At 32.8% G+C, this 18,547-nt stretch overlaps 2 protein-coding genes across 2 annotated transcripts; both read left to right on the top strand.

Annotated features, from left to right (window-relative positions):
- Positions 1 to 2,596: 2,596 nt before the first annotated feature.
- Positions 2,597 to 6,010, top strand: LOC139815910 (probable ATP-dependent RNA helicase DDX43). Its single transcript, XM_071783167.1, has 5 exons — positions 2,597 to 2,990; positions 3,076 to 3,213; positions 3,285 to 3,480; positions 3,541 to 3,703; positions 3,781 to 6,010. Exons 3-5 carry the CDS (start codon positions 3,470 to 3,472, stop codon positions 3,904 to 3,906), a joined length of 300 nt encoding a protein of 99 aa, XP_071639268.1. The 5' UTR covers positions 2,597 to 2,990; positions 3,076 to 3,213; positions 3,285 to 3,469; the 3' UTR covers positions 3,907 to 6,010.
- Positions 6,011 to 6,273: 263 nt separating this feature from the next.
- LOC139813855 (F-box/LRR-repeat protein 4-like) lies at positions 6,274 to 13,513 on the top strand. Its single transcript, XM_071779689.1, has 9 exons — positions 6,274 to 6,327; positions 7,111 to 7,341; positions 7,464 to 7,572; positions 7,664 to 8,123; positions 8,565 to 8,685; positions 8,774 to 9,125; positions 11,635 to 11,965; positions 12,117 to 12,603; positions 12,755 to 13,513. Exons 1-9 carry the CDS (start codon positions 6,274 to 6,276, stop codon positions 12,767 to 12,769), a joined length of 2,160 nt encoding a protein of 719 aa, XP_071635790.1. The 3' UTR covers positions 12,770 to 13,513.
- Positions 13,514 to 18,547: the final 5,034 nt, after the last annotated feature.

The following is an 18,547-nucleotide window of genomic DNA, read 5'->3' as shown; positions in this document are numbered from 1 at the left end:
CCTCTATAAGGAAACCAACACCAAATAAATAAATACTAATAATTATGCATCGAATAAAATAAAAGCTTCCTCAAAGAGGAGCTTTGTGAGCGAAGGTTTCTACTTGCACACTTAAAAATTATAAGTAAGCAATGTGCAGATTTCTACTTGCACACTTAAAAACTATGAAACAATGTGCAAATTTATAATTTGCATACTTAAAAATTGTAAGAAAGTAATGTGCAAGTTTTTACTTGCCCACTTAAAAACTAAAGCAATGTGCAGGTTTCTACTTGCACACTTAAAAACTATGAGGAAGCAATGTGCATGTATCTACTTGTACACTTAAAAATTGTAAGGAAGCAATGTGCAAGTTTCTATTTGCACACTTAAATACTATGAGGAAGCAATGTGCAAGTTTCTCTACTTGTCTTTAATTAATTATAGTTGAAATATCACAATGTTGCATGTCACATCTCAAGTAAGTACGTGGGCTTCAAGTGCTTTGTTGTATAATATATACATAAAATATATATACATATGTAATAGAACGATAAAATTTTTACTGTGACATAATTTATGAAATTACGTTATATAAATTTTCTCAAAAACTAACATTTCAAAATATCTAAAAAACATGACATTATTTATGATCGTCAATAAATGATTGAAGGTATAAATTATTGTATATTGTTGAATTTATAGGCATCTCTTAAGTTTTTATTATCGATACTCATGCATTGTTAGTTGAGAATAAATCATATCACGATTTAAATCGTTTTGGATTCAAATTCTCGTGATGGATCAAGCGATATAATAAAGCGCTCGCGCATGAAAGATGCATCGAATTAATAAATTCAGCCTTTTGATGAATTGTCCCCGTAAGAAGAAGCGTTTGAGTCTAATATGCCAATGGAACATAGAGCACACGTATGTATGTACATGAAATGCCATACAAAAAATGGCCATCGATATTCTTTCCACTTTGCCTCAATCCTGATTGGTCGAGTTAGCGGTCTAGGCGATCAATCATGTATCTTTTCCCCTAGCGCGAAAACGTGAAAAGTGAAAAGTTTCACACCATTGAAGAAAAATTTTCACTTTTTACTTTTCCGCCCTAGGGATAAAGTTACATGATCGTTCGTTCTCTAGAAGAAACTCATACTGCTCGCAGTCTAGTATCTGTGATGCTCACCGACTGCGTGTTCCCACATGTTCTCTCTTTCTTGATTTTTCATTTTATACGGATAAATTAAATCTGCTTCGCATAAACAGTGAGTATAAAAATCGATTAGCTTTTCCGATTAATCTTTAATTTAGCTTTCGTCAAATTTCCGTTAATTTTCTTTATTCGCTGTATTCGTTGTATTCATATATGTTTGACTTAATCGCTATTATGCATATTGATATGTAAGATAGAAAATATATTATAAATAACATAAAAAATATACATTCTTGAAAATATTAGTCACTTAGAAAACGTAAGTGCAGCGAACATGAGCAATTTTTTTTGTTTTTTTTTTGCTACTTACGTAGTAAAAAAAAACACAGAGCACGTGTTCACGATATCTCAGATTTAGAAAAAAATATTTCCATATTTTATTTAAAAAACTTTAAGAAACTATTTTTTCTTTAAAATATTTAATTATTTAATAATAATATACATATGTTTTTACAAATTAGTTCATATTTTCAAACACATTGTTATCTAACCTCAATTTCTTTTTTCACGAGATAGACTGCAGTGCTATACTTGCTAGGGCACGTGGCATACTCCCACAGACAGTGCGCATATGCATGCACTAGTGGCTCAGTTTCTTCCACAGACTTCTATATATCACTAGATTGCTAGATCACTATATTGCTATATCACTAGATTGCTATATCACTAGATTTCGCAGCCATTTTTGCTTCCGAGAATGAAGAATGTCATTGAATATTTTTTATCATGCGTGAAACGGAAAATACCCTTAGTGTACCATGCAGTGATCAGAGTGTTTTACGTGATTGGCCGTGACTGAAATCAGTAGTGATATATTGTTACGCGTGATTTGTATATGTGTGAGTATAAAAAATATTCAATGACATTCTTTATTCTCGGAAGCAAAAATGGCTGCAAAATGAGCAATCTAGTGATGTATAGAAGTCTGTGGAAGAAACTGAGCCACTAGTGCATGCATATGCGCACTGTCTGTGTGAGTATGCCACGTGCCCTAGCAATACCCATACAGCACATGATATCATTCGAATGTTCTGTACTCGTACTGTACATATACGTACCGTATATAATATACCTGGAACATTTCTATAACATCTCTAGTAGTACATTATTTTTAGTAAATTCTCAGGAAGTACTTGTAATATCTCACGGTAGTACATTATTTTTCGTAAATTCTCAGGATGTACTTGTAATATCTCACAGTAGTATATTATTTTTCGTACATTCTCGTATACTACTCAGAATATATAAATTAATACGGATCAGAAAATAAAGTCCGCTCGCGGCGTGTTGCTTTCACCGACGACGCCGAATCGGCTAAGTCCGAAGGCGGCGTGTTGATGCGCGCGCATAGAGGCGAGCCGAAGTCGCCCCGATGAGAGTCGATCGGGCACGAAGCCACGAACACGAAGTCGGACAGTCGGACCGGTCGGACGTCGGACGTCGGTGGTCGGACATCTTGTCGAAGTTGTGAGTTCAGTGGAGTTCAGTGAGTTGTGTCGTGCAGAGACTCGTCGTCGTCGTCGTCTTCTTCCGCATCTTCGGACTCGGAGCGGCGGGGCCCGGCAGAGGCAGAGAGGCAGGCAACGGTGCGCGGCCAGTACGCTAGTCGCTCGCGGTCATCCAAGAGCCGCAACAGGCACGGACCAGTTCGGACGTGTTTTGTCCGTTTATCTTACACGGACTTATTATCTTGTGTGTCGTCCTAAAACGTTGCTCAAACGTTGCGTCAGCCTCTCGCTTTTTCCTTTCGATCGTTCACTTCTACATTCGTAAAGAACGGAAAATATTGGTAAGTTTATTATCATAATTCGTAAATAGTGAATCGAGCGAGAATAGGCACAAATTAATGTCACTGTTGTTATTATATTTTTCAGACTCGACGACCGGTGTTTCCTCCGTTTATCTTACACGGACTTATCTCATGTGTCGTCCTAACCTAAAACGTTGCGTCAGCCTCTCGCTTTTGCCTTTCGATCGTTCACTTCTACATTCGTAAAAAACGGAAAATATTGGTAAGTTTATTACAATAATACGTAATTAGTAGATGTGCTTTAACGAAAACGTGTTGGTATTTTTCGGTAAGAAGGCAAAGATGGACGATATCTCTAGCGATCTGGCCTTATCGAACATCGATTGTCAGAGCATTCACGGCGACAGAGATCAAACAGATAGGGAACAAGCCTTAGTAGAAGATCTGAAGACTGGAGCCATTCAGATTTTTCTCGCGACTGATGTGGCTAGTCGAGGAATCGACATTGAAGATATTACATGAGTCTAACGTACGAAACATATTACATTATTTGAAATACAACATCGATACATCTTTGCCCTTATTTTAGACACGTACTGAATTACGACTTCCCGAGGGATATAAAAGAATACGTTCACAGAGTCGGCCGTACTGGACGCGCAGGTCGAACGGGCGAGAGTATCACTTTTATGACAAGGCAAGACTGGCATCATGCCAAGGGACTCATTGACATTCTCGAAGAGGCTAATCAGGTTAATAGATACACAGTACTTTGATTCTTTCAAACTTTCTATGAATGAATTCAATTAACTCATGCTTTTTACTTCAGGAAGTATCTGAGAAAGTATATAAAACGGCTGAAAGATGTGACGCATGGAAGAAGAAGAAAGATGCGGAGCAATCATGTGTCAGAGGATTCAACAGAAATAGCGATAGAAGCCACTATCGCACTTAAAACGACCAATTAAGGATGCTAGGAATATGTATAATCAATATCAGGTTCAACACATTGTGATACTATTTTTAGTTCGTACAATCTCGATAAGATTAATTTCGTAGAACAACTCAATGTTTCTTTTCTTTGTTTTAATTCTACACATTACATATTTTATTTGTTCAAAAGACATAACATTTATAATATTAGAGTTTGATTAATGAAATGTATTTTTTTTTATTGAATCAGTTTAGTTTATATTTATTTCTTTTTCTAACAGATTATTTTAAATATATAACATACATTTCTCGTATTACAATAACTCGGTGTTAAATATATTATTCATAGCAAGTTGCGCAAGAAATATGAAAATAAGTGACAAGAATCTGTATGTAATTAATTAGAGATGGGATCACTAAATGTATTCATTTCAAGAACAGTGTATTAATAACTTATAATTTAAATTTCCCAAAGTAATTCGATATATTAGCATCTAAATCTAGACTTTATATTATATATCTTAAATGTATACCTTTTGTTATATTAAAATTTATTATAAAAGAAAGTATCTCATTAGGTTTAAAACTATACAGTAAAACATAATAATTTAAACAAGAAAAAAAATTAAAATTAATGTTTAAATTAATTTATAATTATACTATTATTTTAGCGTAATGCAAAAAAATAAAAAATCTTTCATTTTAGTGTTATATGTAGATAATGGCGTTAGCAAAATATTAAGTATTATTTCGGATAGGTATTATTCTCGTAAGGAAAGTTTCGTATTAGGAAATATTTAAGTGTATGTCACACGCAATCAATTTTACACTGACCGTTGAACGCTTATTTTTCTTACGTCTTACGTTTTTCAGCTAATGCACAACGAGCTGATATACTTACATTTACATGCAATTACTCACATTTAGATTATCGGAGCATTTAAAACGTTGTGTCTGGAGGAGCAGCTTATTTGTTTACTTTTCTAAACGCGAGATGCATTCCATTTATCGCTCCTGTTTCGCGTGCTGCTTCTCGTTCCCGTAAAACAGATTGCGTGCGACGACGAAGTGTTTGACTCGCATATGTTGGAGTCAATTTGTGATACCAATTGTGTATTTGTGCAATACGTACCAACAGCTCAACGAATTTTGCTTCGTCTTCTCGTTTTGTAATAGGTATGTTTCGTCGAGAGGATGACATATATAGTTAATACATGTATTTTTTCTTGAAAAATATATATTATGTACAGACATGTGCACATACGTATGTAACATGATATATGTATACTTATGTATATATGTGTGTGTATATCTATGTATACTGAAGGATGGTCCGTATATGGAAAGAGAACTATATAACTTTAAAACATTATACAACACGTATTAAAACATCCACGGACAATATGATGCCTTCCCTTGCCATATATGTATTATTCGTACAATTATAACTTGCCGCTTACTGTAAATGCGCTGAAATTATGTTACAAAGTTTATAAAGTCCATTCTAATTATCTTTTATGCGAAATATCGAGATTACTGTCTGACTGACTGAGTCTGACATAACTTACAAGATAATTGTTAGCACTGTAAGAATTGTTCGTCTTAATGTATTATTCAATTGAAAATGTATTCACGAGATATTTGAACGATTGCAGTGTTCTCGAACTTTAAATCACGCTTAATTTGTAAGTACATTTTTTTGTGCAAACGATAACTTTCGAGTGAGGACTCAATTTTTAAATCTTTCCAACAACTCGTGTGACTATAATACATTTTCCTATTTCTTCTTTGTTTACTTATATATGTGCAATCCTTTTTTAAGAAAACGATTATTTTCGCTAGTTTTAAATATGTACTTCATATGTACTCAAATCACTATGTGATTTAAAGTTCGAAAACACTGCAATATTCTATAAGAAAATCGTATGTGACATAAAACAGGCAGTAATCTATTATTCTATAGCAATTCTCTCTATCACGTATGACACTCGAAGTGACATAAGCATTAAACTCGGCGTTATTGCGGTATTAGTTGTCAGTATTAAATATTGTAGTGTGTAACGTACACACATTGGCAATAATTTACAATGCACATATAAATAAACATAAATTTATAAAATATAAAAGAGTACCAATTATTTTACCCTAATCGAACGTAATAAGTATATACCGTGCATATTCTATCCTTGGTTCTATATTGATACCTGAGATATTCTTGGTATTTACTGCGGGATATTCTCAGTAGATACTACGAACTAGGTGAGGCGAAAATAGCAATGCAGTCAGTAGGTTCTCAGAAAATCGTGGTACGTATCTCGAATGTTGTGAGAATATACGCAATCTACTGCTGAGATATCCTTCGAACATTCTCAGTATCTACTTGTGCTGTATGGGTAAGTATAGCACTGCACCAGCAGTCTATCTCGTGAAAAAAGAAATTGAGGTTAGATAATAATATGTGTTAGTGTTTGAAAAAATATTTTTTTCCGTGTATTACACATAACTTTTCCAACATAAGTAAACTGCGCGCCGACTAGATTTGTCAGACTTATAACACAGTTCTCATTGGAGCAAAATCTCCTCTCTCCCCGCAATTAAATCGATTCGATTTAATCATTAAATAAAGAAATTATTGCGAAAAATATTACCTCAGCCAGGATTCGAACCTGGAACCTCCCACATTCCGTGAAGGGTGTCGCGTACCAATTTGACCACTGAAGCATGTGGTAATACTTATCACAATAACCGGTTAACAATAAATTGAACGTCTTTTTCAGGCGATGTAAATAAACAATAATTATAATTAGAAATCAAAATTATCTTTACTAATTCCTTCTCAATAGAAATAAAAATATCCAAAATTGATTCACTAATCTCAAGAAGAATTATTGAAAATTGTTAATTACAGTTATTTGATAAAATTAATTTTGATTGCACTAGACGCGCTAATTACCGTTCGGCTAAATAGAGTTTGTATGCTGTATTTTAATAAACAGACAAAAGTTTGCTACTTTTGAATATCAATACTGATAATGCAAAAGCAAGCAAGCAAGCAAATTTATACTACGTAATGTTTAAAGATTATATATATTATATAATTATAATAGATATAATTAATTATATAATTATAATAAATGTAAAGTATGTATTATGATGCAGCATTTTAGCGTTTTTATGCCAAAAAAGGGCAAGGATTATAACCTTCATATCTTTTATCTGCTTTCAGAGAAAGAATATGACATTCCATTATCCATTTGAGAGTGAGAGTTTGAGTCAGTATCCCTACATCGGCAGGATCTCAACAGGAGAGGAAAATTCTGTTGACTTTATCTATCAATTTGTGAAGCATTGTAGAAATTTTATTAATAATATCGACACACTGAATACTTTACATTACATGTATGGGGCACCTACCAAATTTCCAAAATATGGAGATTTTTCAGAAACATTCATTATGGTATGCGTATATTTCGCGGCATTATCTGTTATTGTCCTGTTGAAGTAATCACAGTTTAACATTATGCTACAACATTTTGTAGTATTTTTGACACATTTTGACATTTCAATATTTTAATACAGAGAACTTATGATTTCGATATATCATTATCATCATGGCATGCAAGCGTTGAACTACCTGGTAGGGGTATGGTATGGCCTGAAAGACATATCAACGACATCAATCATATCGGTATGTAATATTTTAATTGACAAATAAAATATTATTAAAGAAGAAACGTTTCTATTAGGAAGAAATTATAATTATACTTTCTATTTTATAGAAATCGTGTATCATGAAGCTGTATATCCAATCAGAGTTTCTATATACGAAGTATATAATCCTGGAAACATAATTAAAATTTGGGCTCAAGATTCTTCAAATAAACTTCATAAACGGTGGATTTTATTGTGGGATGGATCGCCTCAGATTGTGCCTCCGATATCAAGACTATTTTCCCCACCCTTACAGCTGTGCAACTTTAAAACCAACATACTCAAACTAGAATTTAAGCACAGTATATTAGACTACACAAAGCTAGACGCTGTGATGCTTATCGGAACGTCAGAATTGATTCTTCCCAGAAATCCTGAAGATAGTTTAAATGGTCTATTAAAAAGACTTAACTGCATGTATTCTCACCATGAGGATGTCCATAATTTAACAGCAAATTACGAACATGCACATTTGGATATTGACCATCTTCAAAAGAATTTTCCTCGACACTGTATTATTTGTAAAAGGTATTACATTTGTCAACTTTAAGTAGGTAGCAAAACGTGAGTGTGCAAATAATTGCTAAAAACAGTTTATGTATTGTTGCCACAAACATTGCGTAAACATGAATGAAATCGTAGCTCTATAGAATTCATATTTATGGTGCTTTGCAGTAAAAATGTGTTGTTTCCATCAATAATATTTAAACTATATAGCCAATGTAGCTTCTGGACGTAAACTGTTGCTATCAAAATGTAACAAATAATGAATAAACCATTGCTTGAAACAAATTCAATACTGTTGCTAAGCATTTACAGACGCAGCTTTACATGTTGTTTGCACAAACACTCGTCACGAATTTACGCACATATTTCGTAAATACAACTGACGTTTTGCTATCTGGAAATATTTAATCTTTCTTTATTCTGTTAGTAATAAAAATAAATTTGTTTTGACATTATTTACAGCGATATAGAAAAAAGTTTTCACAAGAATAATTTTGAGCACAAAAAGGCATCTGTACCTGATTATGTAAATCGTATGGATGAATCCAAAGAGCTACCATTTGACAGTTTTTCTGTGCTTTCTGTAAAGTATTCTAAAAAGTCTACTTCTCATAATAATATTTATTTCAATGTTATCTCATGTACTAAAGTTTTGTGTTCTATCTTTGCAGGATGAAGTAATTCTAGGAATATTAAAGCACTTAGACTTGAAGACGTTATGCCTCATGAACCAAGTAAATAAGCGTTTCAATGATTTAACACGGGACCCTCTACTATATACACGTTTGAACATGCGAAATATCTGTTGTCCTACCTATTTTTCTAATATATTTCGTTACTTTACACCTAGATGTAAATTTTTGCAAAAATTAGATCTTACTCGAAGCGACATTTCTTCTTTTCATTTCGTGCAATTTATTGAGAATTACGGCAGGCATTTAACGCACTTACGGTTAGTGGAATGCAGCTCTGTCAACAATAAGGTCCTATTCAAAATTTCAAAGATATGCAAAAATTTGAAAGGTATATATATACATTTATATATATATATATATATATATATATATATATATAAAGATTATATAAATATCAAAATTATTGATGGTAATTGTTTAGATGGGTGGGATCACCTTGGAGGTAGTCAGACAGAACGTCCAAAAAAAAATTTCCCACGACAGAACATCCCACGACATTATGTCCAAAAAAATAATATCCCCGTGACAAAATTTCCTGCGACAGGACGTCCACGCGAAACCAGGAGCCACATGGGTTCATAACTTTCCACGCGTGGAAAGCCTACGCATGTACTTTGAAGGCATACTATGTGTGTAGTTTAACCATAGTGGAGCCCCCCGCAGGGGGGCGGAACCTACCACCTCCATGCATACGCTATCCACGCGAAACGAGGTGTCACATGGGTTTACATTCTCTTTATTTTACAACTTTTTTTATTTATTACACACCTATATTCGAATATGTGGCGATTGTAAGGAAATTGTGAATCCGATAAGGATACATTAGTAAGAGATGTTGTGCGAAATATTTGTTAGGTAATTCAATGCCTCGGCAGGATTATTATACGTATTTACAACGTTGCGGAGGCAAGCGTCTAAGCGCGCCTGTTTTATTCTCTTTGGGCGAGTCTCTCCCGCTTGGAATTGTGCTATTTGACGCTCTTGATCACTTTGTTCCATTTGTAGGCCCTCGATGAATTTCCAGATTGTAACATAATGTGCCTGCAAACGTACCGCGAATCCATGATGCCACCCTTCAACTGCGTTGTTGGTACGCGGTAGGTTTTCCTGAGTTCTGTTGTAGACATTCCAGAGTGCAATTGGAAAGCATGCATCTCGTCGTTTTCCTCTTCGATTCTGTTTTCCGATCCATGTTTCCTCATAATAATCAAGTAGAGGTTGTAATATTACCTCGTTGCAAGTATAAAAATCGGTGTCAATGAGTTGTTCGTATGTGGAAATGACATCATTGACTGGAACAAATGCCAGTGCAATTAATTTTTTTAGCTGCTGTGCAAATTCCTCGTCCTGCGCATATCTTGTTTGTAATCCATTCGTCTGAATATGTTTCCAAATGCACTGCGAAAAATGAAAATAGCATCCATGCACTGTACTGGTCTGAAACACCTCTTGGAACGCCTGTATGAAACTGAGTTCGTAATCCGTTGTTACGGCGGTTGGTTTGAGTTTCCGTTGCAGATTTTTTAATGCGCCCAAAAATTCGATGTAAGTTTTTCGCGATTTTTTTGTTGTAAGTACATATACCAAGGGAATTGTTGTATTCTCATGAAGCCCGTGAATCGTGTATAATTGGGTAAATATGTTTGGTACCGTCTTGAATGTGCCATCAGCGTGCCATTGGTTGCAATTTTGTAGAAATTTTAAATTCTGCTTTGTGGTGAAAATGATTATGCGGTCCTGTCGTTTATTGTCGTAGTAGATAAATTTAGTACCTGCTTTTGTATTACAGTAATCACCCGTTATAATGAGTGGCATTGCTTCTTGCCGCAGTACAAGCTGAGTTGGAACTGCTGTTAGTGTTTACAAGCCGTTAATATGTACGCACGTGCTATTGTAAACAGATTCAAACATCGCTCTACAGTCGATGAGAAATATAACTGTCTTATAACTTTCCACGCGTGGAAATGGTCATATATTAGTATGAACGCATGTACTAATGTAATACCGTAATAAAACCGACAATGACATAATTCATGTGCCGATTGTGTCGTGGGAAGTTTTGTCACGGAGATATTATTTTTTTGGACATATTGTCGCGGGATGTTCTGTCGTGGGATATTTTTTTTTGGACGTTCTGTCATGGATCCCACCTTGGATGACCTTGATATTTTAGTATGTTGTCAAGATCACCCTCTTGAGTGACCTTCATAAGGTTTCAGCCCGCGCTCGTTATTCGTTAAAAAGTTATTAACAAAAAAAGTTTGGAAAATATAGCAGCTATTTTGAGTATTGGAAAGCATAAGTGACTAATATTACGTTTTTTTTTTTAATCAGAGAATACTTTATTTTGCGAGAAAGTCGCTGCTTTACTAAAACACAACATTTAAAGCAGTAAATTGTTGATAAATTGAAGTCTTTTTGTTAAAGCAGAGAATACTTTATTTCGCGAGAAAGTCGCTGCTTTACTAAAACACAACATTTAAAGCAGTAAATTGTTGATATATTGAAGTCTTTTTGTTAAAGACGTGCTTGTAAAGCGCGCCACGAGCCCATGTGACAACTCGTCTCGCGTGGAAAGTGTATGCGTGAATTATTTCGCCATATATATTAGTCACTTATGCCTTCCAATACTCAAAATAGTTGCTATATTTTTCAAACTTTTTTTGTTAATAACTTTTTAACGAATAACGAGCGCGGGCTGAAACCTTCTGAAGGTCACTCAGGAGGGTGACCTTGACAACATACTAAAATATCAAGATCATCCAAGGTGATCCCCCCCATCTAAACAATTACCTTATTGATAAGTTGCATGTATGACCAATACATATTTTTCTTAGAGTTGGATCTGACGGGATGTTTTAAAATTAAGGATCAAGGATATTTATGTCTCGAAAATCTAGAGAGCCTGGAACAGTTAAAACTTGGAGATACATACATAAAAGCTCGACGTCTTTGCAAAATACTGCAAAAAAATAAACGAATGCGTGAATTAGATTTGCACTGTACCTTTAAGGGTTGCAGTTTCAACCAAGTCGACCCATTTGTAATAGAGTTAATAAATTTGTGTCGGGACTTGCAAATAATAAATTTACTTGAAGCAAGTCATATTACATCGGAGGGTATTAATGCCCTTGCCGACTGTAAGAATTTACAAGAAGTGGATCTTTCGTAAGTGTGTACTACATTTTCTTTCAAAATATATATTACCGTATTGTTTATTAAAATTTGTTTCTCTTGCAAGCATCTTGAAAAAATTACATTAATTTTCTTTTTGTGATTGAAATTCTGTAATGTAATTATATGGTTTTGGTTACTGCAGAATATATGGCGTTGAAGCAGACGTTAATGATAGCTTGAGCAGATTACTTTCCTCCTGTCAACTGCTGGAAAAAATACATTTGGATTGTCATATTGTCCTCACTGATCGCAATTTGATATTACTAACGGAGTGCAAAAACTTGAAACTTTTACATCTGGAACACGTGAAATTTGTAACCCCTGATAATGTTTACATTATTCTCAAGCAATGTCCTAAATTGCAAGCGTTCTATCTCTTGAACCACAATATTAGCCCCTACTTGATTGGCCAATGGAAAAAAAGTCATTCACATGTGTTACGAACAATGATCGGAAATTTTTTTTTTGGTGGAAATGATATCGACGATGACGGCTATGACGGATCGGCGATGACGGATAATGATGTCGGTTCTCAATTAGCAGAAGCGAATAGATTGTTCGAAAGATTAAAAACAAATAGAGAAAGTGATGCTGTCATAAGATGCGGGCCTACAAGAAGAGAATCTTTCGTAAGTGTGTACTACATTTTCTTTCAAAATATATATTACCGTATTGTTTATTAAAATTTGTTTCTCTTGCAAGCATCTTGAAAAAATTACATTAATTTTCTTTTTGTGATTGAAATTCTGTAATGTAATTATATGGTTTTTGTTACTGCAGAATATATGGCGTTGAAGCAGACGTTAATGATAGCTTGAGCAGATTACTTTCCTCCTGTCAACTGCTGGAAAAAATACATTTGGATTGTCATATTGGCCTCACTGATCGCAATTTGATATTACTAACGGAGTGCAAAAACTTGAAACATTTACATCTGGAAATGATATCGGCGATGACGGCGATAATGATTTCGGTTCTCAATTAGCAGAAATGAATAGATTGTTCGAAAGATTAAAAACAAATAGAGAAAGTGATGCTGTCATAAGATGCTACGGGCCTTACGGGCCTTATGCTCGATTTCACCAACGTCGTTTAATTTGAACCTTAGTTCAATTTACTCTTTGTCTGTTTCTAAGAGAGACTGTTAGAAAGAGAGAAAGAGTGAATTGAACTAAGGTTCAAGTTAAACGACGTTGGTGAAATCGGGCATTAAAGAATTATATATGAAATAGAAATAGAAAAAACTGAAGAATATAATAAAATTAAAAAATTTCGGTAAACTTTTTTTTAACAGAAATCGGTAACCCCTTTATTATTAACAATTTTTCTTAATTTTATTATATTTTTCAGTTTTTGCTACCCCTATTTCATATATATTTCGTTAAGATTTGGTTGATCAGTTTTGGAGTTATAGAAATTTCTGTAAATTTGGCACAGACATACATACATACATACACACATACCGACATTTTTTTTAATGCAATATTTCGACGTTTTAAAACACTCTGAACATATTGACATTAAAAACTCAAAAAACAATCTTTTCTTTGGTTTCTTCTACCCCTATTTTATATATAATTCTTTTAACCCGTTGACTGTGTATGACGGCTATAGCCGCAAAAACAAAAGTGGCCAAGAGTGTGTATGACGGCTATAGCCGCAACGTAGAAAAAACAAAGTAAAATTTTCTGAATTTGCTTGAAACTTGTTACTCGGGGGTTTCTAGGGTCGCTGATTACGAATCCGAAGTCAGATGTACAAAATTCAAAATGGCGGATCCAATATGGCGGATCAAAATTACAAAAAGGTCTGATTTTCATGAAATTTGATACCCTTATGTTTTTTGGGTCTCTGAATCCGAATATGAAGTCAGATTTTTAAAATTCAAAATAATAATAAAATTCCGTCTATTTTTTGTAATTTTGATCCGCCATATTGGACCCGCCATTTTGAATTTTGTAAATCTGACATCATATTCGGATTCAGAGACCCAAAAAACATAAGGGTATCAAGTTTCATAATAATCCGATGAACTTTTTTTTCAACACACTTTTGGCCCAAATATTATAGTAAAATTCTCTTACACAGCCAATGGGTTAAATTTGGTTTATTAGAGTCAACTTTATACGCAATCAAAGATTCATATACGAATTTATGAAAACAAAGCTTCCTCTATGAGGAAGCAAAAAAATATAAATGTTGGATGTTTACCTAATTCACCAACAATAAGACACCAAAATTGTGGTACTGGTAATTACCAAAATTGGTAATTAATAAAATTACCAGGCTAAGTAACTAAGCTCTAAATTTAAAATAATTATCAATTGATTAGAAATATAATACTCTGTCTGAGAAATTAATAATTAATCAAAATTATATTGCTCATAATTAAAAAAATTAGCAATTATATTAAAATACTGTCGATTTAAAAAAAAATTATTTATTATTGGAAAAAAATATTTCTTATTTTTTGAAAAATTAGTAGTTTTTAAAAAGTATATTATTTGTTCCTTGAGCAATTAGTAATTGTTAGAAAATATATTACCAATTTTTGAGAAAATTAGCATTTATTAATTTGTAAAGTATCCGTTTTTAGGAATATATCAGTTGTAGGAGAAAGGAAACGATAATCAGCAAATTTAATTTATTTCTCGATTAACTGGCGCAATATATACAAAAATGCACAACGTTTCGGCTCAAGATTCGAGCCCTTTTCAAGTGCGAACTGAAACAGGAACAGCGAGAAAAAAACAAACAATATAAATGAATCGAGATAAATATATTAAATTAACGACGTTAAATAGTGAGCAATACCTATTATCTATTGACTCGTCACATAATTAATACAGATTCCTGAGTTCACGAGCATGTTCCCGCATGGCCATAAAGGTCAGCTGCGGACCAATCTTAATTTGTAGCAACAATGATATATGAGGAGAAAAAGCGACGATCAAGAAAAACTTACGAATTCCGTAATAAATTTTCGCGTATGACTGATTCTTCGTTGCGACATGTTACATGTATGCGAGTGCTTGAGAGACTGAGCAGACAAAGAAAGAAACAAGGCGTCCCAAGGTAGAAATATAAACACTTAAACAGACATGATGACACTGTAGTATATCGAGTTTAAGTTCTCGGTATCTTTTTTTAAATTAATCGGAAACGATAATGTTAACTATACTAAACAATTTTTTTGTACTGAAAATTTGCATTCAAATCCGCATTTAAATTTTTTATTTGTTGCAATTTTTCGTGCACAAATTATTTTTTTAGTTGTCTAAAGAATATTGGCATGCTTAGAACAATTTTCTGTTTTATCATTAACGTGTGAAATAAGTGTAATCAAGAACTCTATGGTGTCCCCTTCGTCGCCCAATATCTCTGTTATTGTCAATCATCTCATGTTCATGCTTATCTTTGCCTTGTTGAGGACAGAGTCAAGGATGAGAAACAGAAATTATTTTTATTTAATTGTTAATTTAAAAAAATAGAAAATATTTAATTACTAATTTTTTTGGAAAATCAAAAATTATTTTTTTTTCATTATTATTTTTTAGAAAATTAGAAATTATATAATTATTCATTTTTTGAAAAATTAGTTATAATTCTTGATTCGTTATTAAATTTTCCAAAAATTCGAAAATGATGTTAAATTATTATTAATTTTTGTAAAAATAATTTTTTTTCGAAATTATTTACATGCTTGGTTAATAAAAATAAATTGAAAAATGTTTTTTTTTTGGCACTTAATATTGTTTTTTTGCTTATTAATAATTACTTTAATATTAAAAAAATGAATAATAAATATTTTCTTTTGTCGATCACTGGTTACGAGCGTGTTCCGTACCACATTGCGATCACCCAAAAATAAAACATTTTAGTTTTAGCGGAATCCCCTAAATCTTAGAGGTACTGTAACTGTAACAAAATGTAACAAATAATAAATAAATTATTGCTTGAAACAAATTCAATGGTGTTGCAAAGCATTTACAGACGCAGCTTTACATGTTGTTTGCACAAACATTCGTCACAAATTTACGCACATATTTCGTAAATATAACTGACGTTTTGCTATCTGGGAATATTAAATCTTTTTTTATTCTGTTAATAATAAAATTAAATTTGTTCCGACATTATTTGCAGCGATATAGAAAACAGTTTTCATAATAATAATTTCAGGAATGAAAGAACATCTGTACGTCTTAGGAAGGTAATCCCTGATTATATGAATCTATATATATAAGTCACGTCTGTCTGTCTGTCTGTCTGTCTGTATGTACGCGAACTACTCATTCGTTAGTTGACCGAATTTTTACCAAAAGTATATGAAACAGGGGTAGAATTTCCCGGGGATGAAAATGTCGCGGCCAATTTTTTGCTACCGATTTTCTGGAAACCGATTTTTCTAATTTTTCGGGAAATAATTGACCGAATTTAAAAGAATTATATATGAAACAGGGGTAGAATTTTCCGGGGAATGCTATAAAGTGTATAATTTTTCGTTACCGATCTTTTTGGAAGCCGGTTACAAAATTTTTCCAATTTTTCGGAAATTAATTGACCGAATCTTAAAGAATTATATATATAAGTCACGTCTGTCTGTCTGTCTGTCTGTCTGTATGTACGCGAACTACTCATTCGTTAGTTGACCGAATTTTTACCAAAAGTATATGAAACAGGGGTAGAATTTCCCGGGGATGAAAATGTCGCGGCCAATTTTTTGCTACCGATTTTCTGGAAACCGATTTTTCTAATTTTTCGGGAAATAATTGACCAAATTTAAAAGAATTATATATGAAACAGGGGTAGAATTTTCCGGGAAATGCTATAAAGTGTATAATTTTTCGTTACCGATCTTTTTGGAAGCCGGTTACAAAATTTTTCCAATTTTTCGGAAATTAATTGACCGAATCTTAAAGAATTATATGAAGTGGGGGTAAAATTTCCCGGGAATTGCCATAAAATGTATAATTTTTCGTTACCGATCTTTGGGGAAATTGGTATCAGAAAATTTTTTTGAAATTAATTGACCGAATCTCAAACAATTGTATATGAAGTAGAGGTAGAATTTTCTGGGGAGTGCTATAAAGTGTATTATTTTTCGTTACCGATCTTTTTGGAAACCGGTATCAGAAAATTTTCCAATTTTTCGGAAATTAATTGACCGAATCTCAAATAATTGTATATGAAGTAAAGGTAGAATTTTCTGGAGAGTGATATAAAGTGTATTATTTTTCGTTACCGATCTTTTTGGAAACCGGTTACAAAATTTTTCCAATTTCTCGGAAAATAATTGAATCTTAAAGAATTACATATGAAATAAAGATAGAATTTCTCCGGGATTGCTATAAAGTGTATAATTTTTCGTTACCGTTTTTTTTGGGAACCGGTTACAAATTTTTTGAAAATTTTCGGGAATTAATTGACCAAATCTTAAAGAATTATATAGGAAATAGGAGTCGTGTGTCAAAATTTTTTTAATTGTTGGAGGATAAGTTTAATTTTTATTAATGAATTGATTGTCTTGAAACCGGTTACGAAGTTTTTCCAATTTTTCTAAAGGGATTTTCGATTTTTGTTTAAAAAAATGTAGGTACGTGATTGTTCTAATTTCCTCAAATTTTGAGATATTAGCTGAATTTTTTTAAAGAATTTTTCGTTACTTTTTTAAAAACAATGCCCAAATTTTTCTAATTTTTTGGGAATGGCAAAGATGTGTATAATTTTTCATAACCGATTTTTTGGAAATTGGTTTCAAAATTTTCTAATTTTTTGAAGATGGCTACGATGAGTTTATAGAAAAATTGTTAATAATAAAGGGGTTTCCGATTTCTGCTCCAATTTCCGTAAATTTTGAGATATCAAGCTAAATTTTTTTTATGGATAATTTTTATAGATAATTTTTTGTTACCGATTTTTGTGGAAACCGGTTACGAAATTTTTCAAATTTTTCGGGAGTTAATTGATCGAATTTCAAAAAATTGTATATGAAATAAAGGTAGAATTTCCTGGGGTTTGCTATAAAGTGTATAATTTTTTGTTACCGATTTTTTTGTGAACCAGTTACAAAATTTTTCTAATTTTTCGGGTATTAATTGACCAAATCTTAAAGAATTATATATGAAATAGGAGTCAAAATTTTTTTAATTTTTGGAGGATAAGTTTATTTTTTTATTAATGGATAATTTTTCATTAAGAATTGATTTTCTTGAAACCAGTGCCAAAATTTTTCTAATTTTTTGATGATTGCGAAAAAAAAAATAAAATGGAAGAAAATAAAAGAGAGTTAATAATGGTGGGTCAACGGAGGGTGAAAACGCGTGCGAGGCACGAGCAAAAATAAAATTTAAAGACTTTAATATAAAGGATCATACATTTTTGAAACATTTGACAATATGCTAATCTGCATCCATTATATTATCTATTATTTTTATTTTTAAAAAAAAAAAATTCGAAGAAATGTAGGTTAGAGTTTGAGGAGAAAGAATATCAAAGGTGCTCCTAATTAATGAGTGAGTTTGGGGAGAGGGGAATAGATTTTGAGCCCGCGCGAAGCGCGGGCGAAAAATCTAG

The sequence above is a fragment of the Temnothorax longispinosus genome, chromosome 1, assembly GCF_030848805.1.
Source record: "Temnothorax longispinosus isolate EJ_2023e chromosome 1, Tlon_JGU_v1, whole genome shotgun sequence".
Lineage (NCBI taxonomy): Eukaryota > Metazoa > Arthropoda > Insecta > Hymenoptera > Formicidae > Temnothorax > Temnothorax longispinosus.
This window is presented reverse-complemented; position numbering and strand designations above follow the sequence as displayed.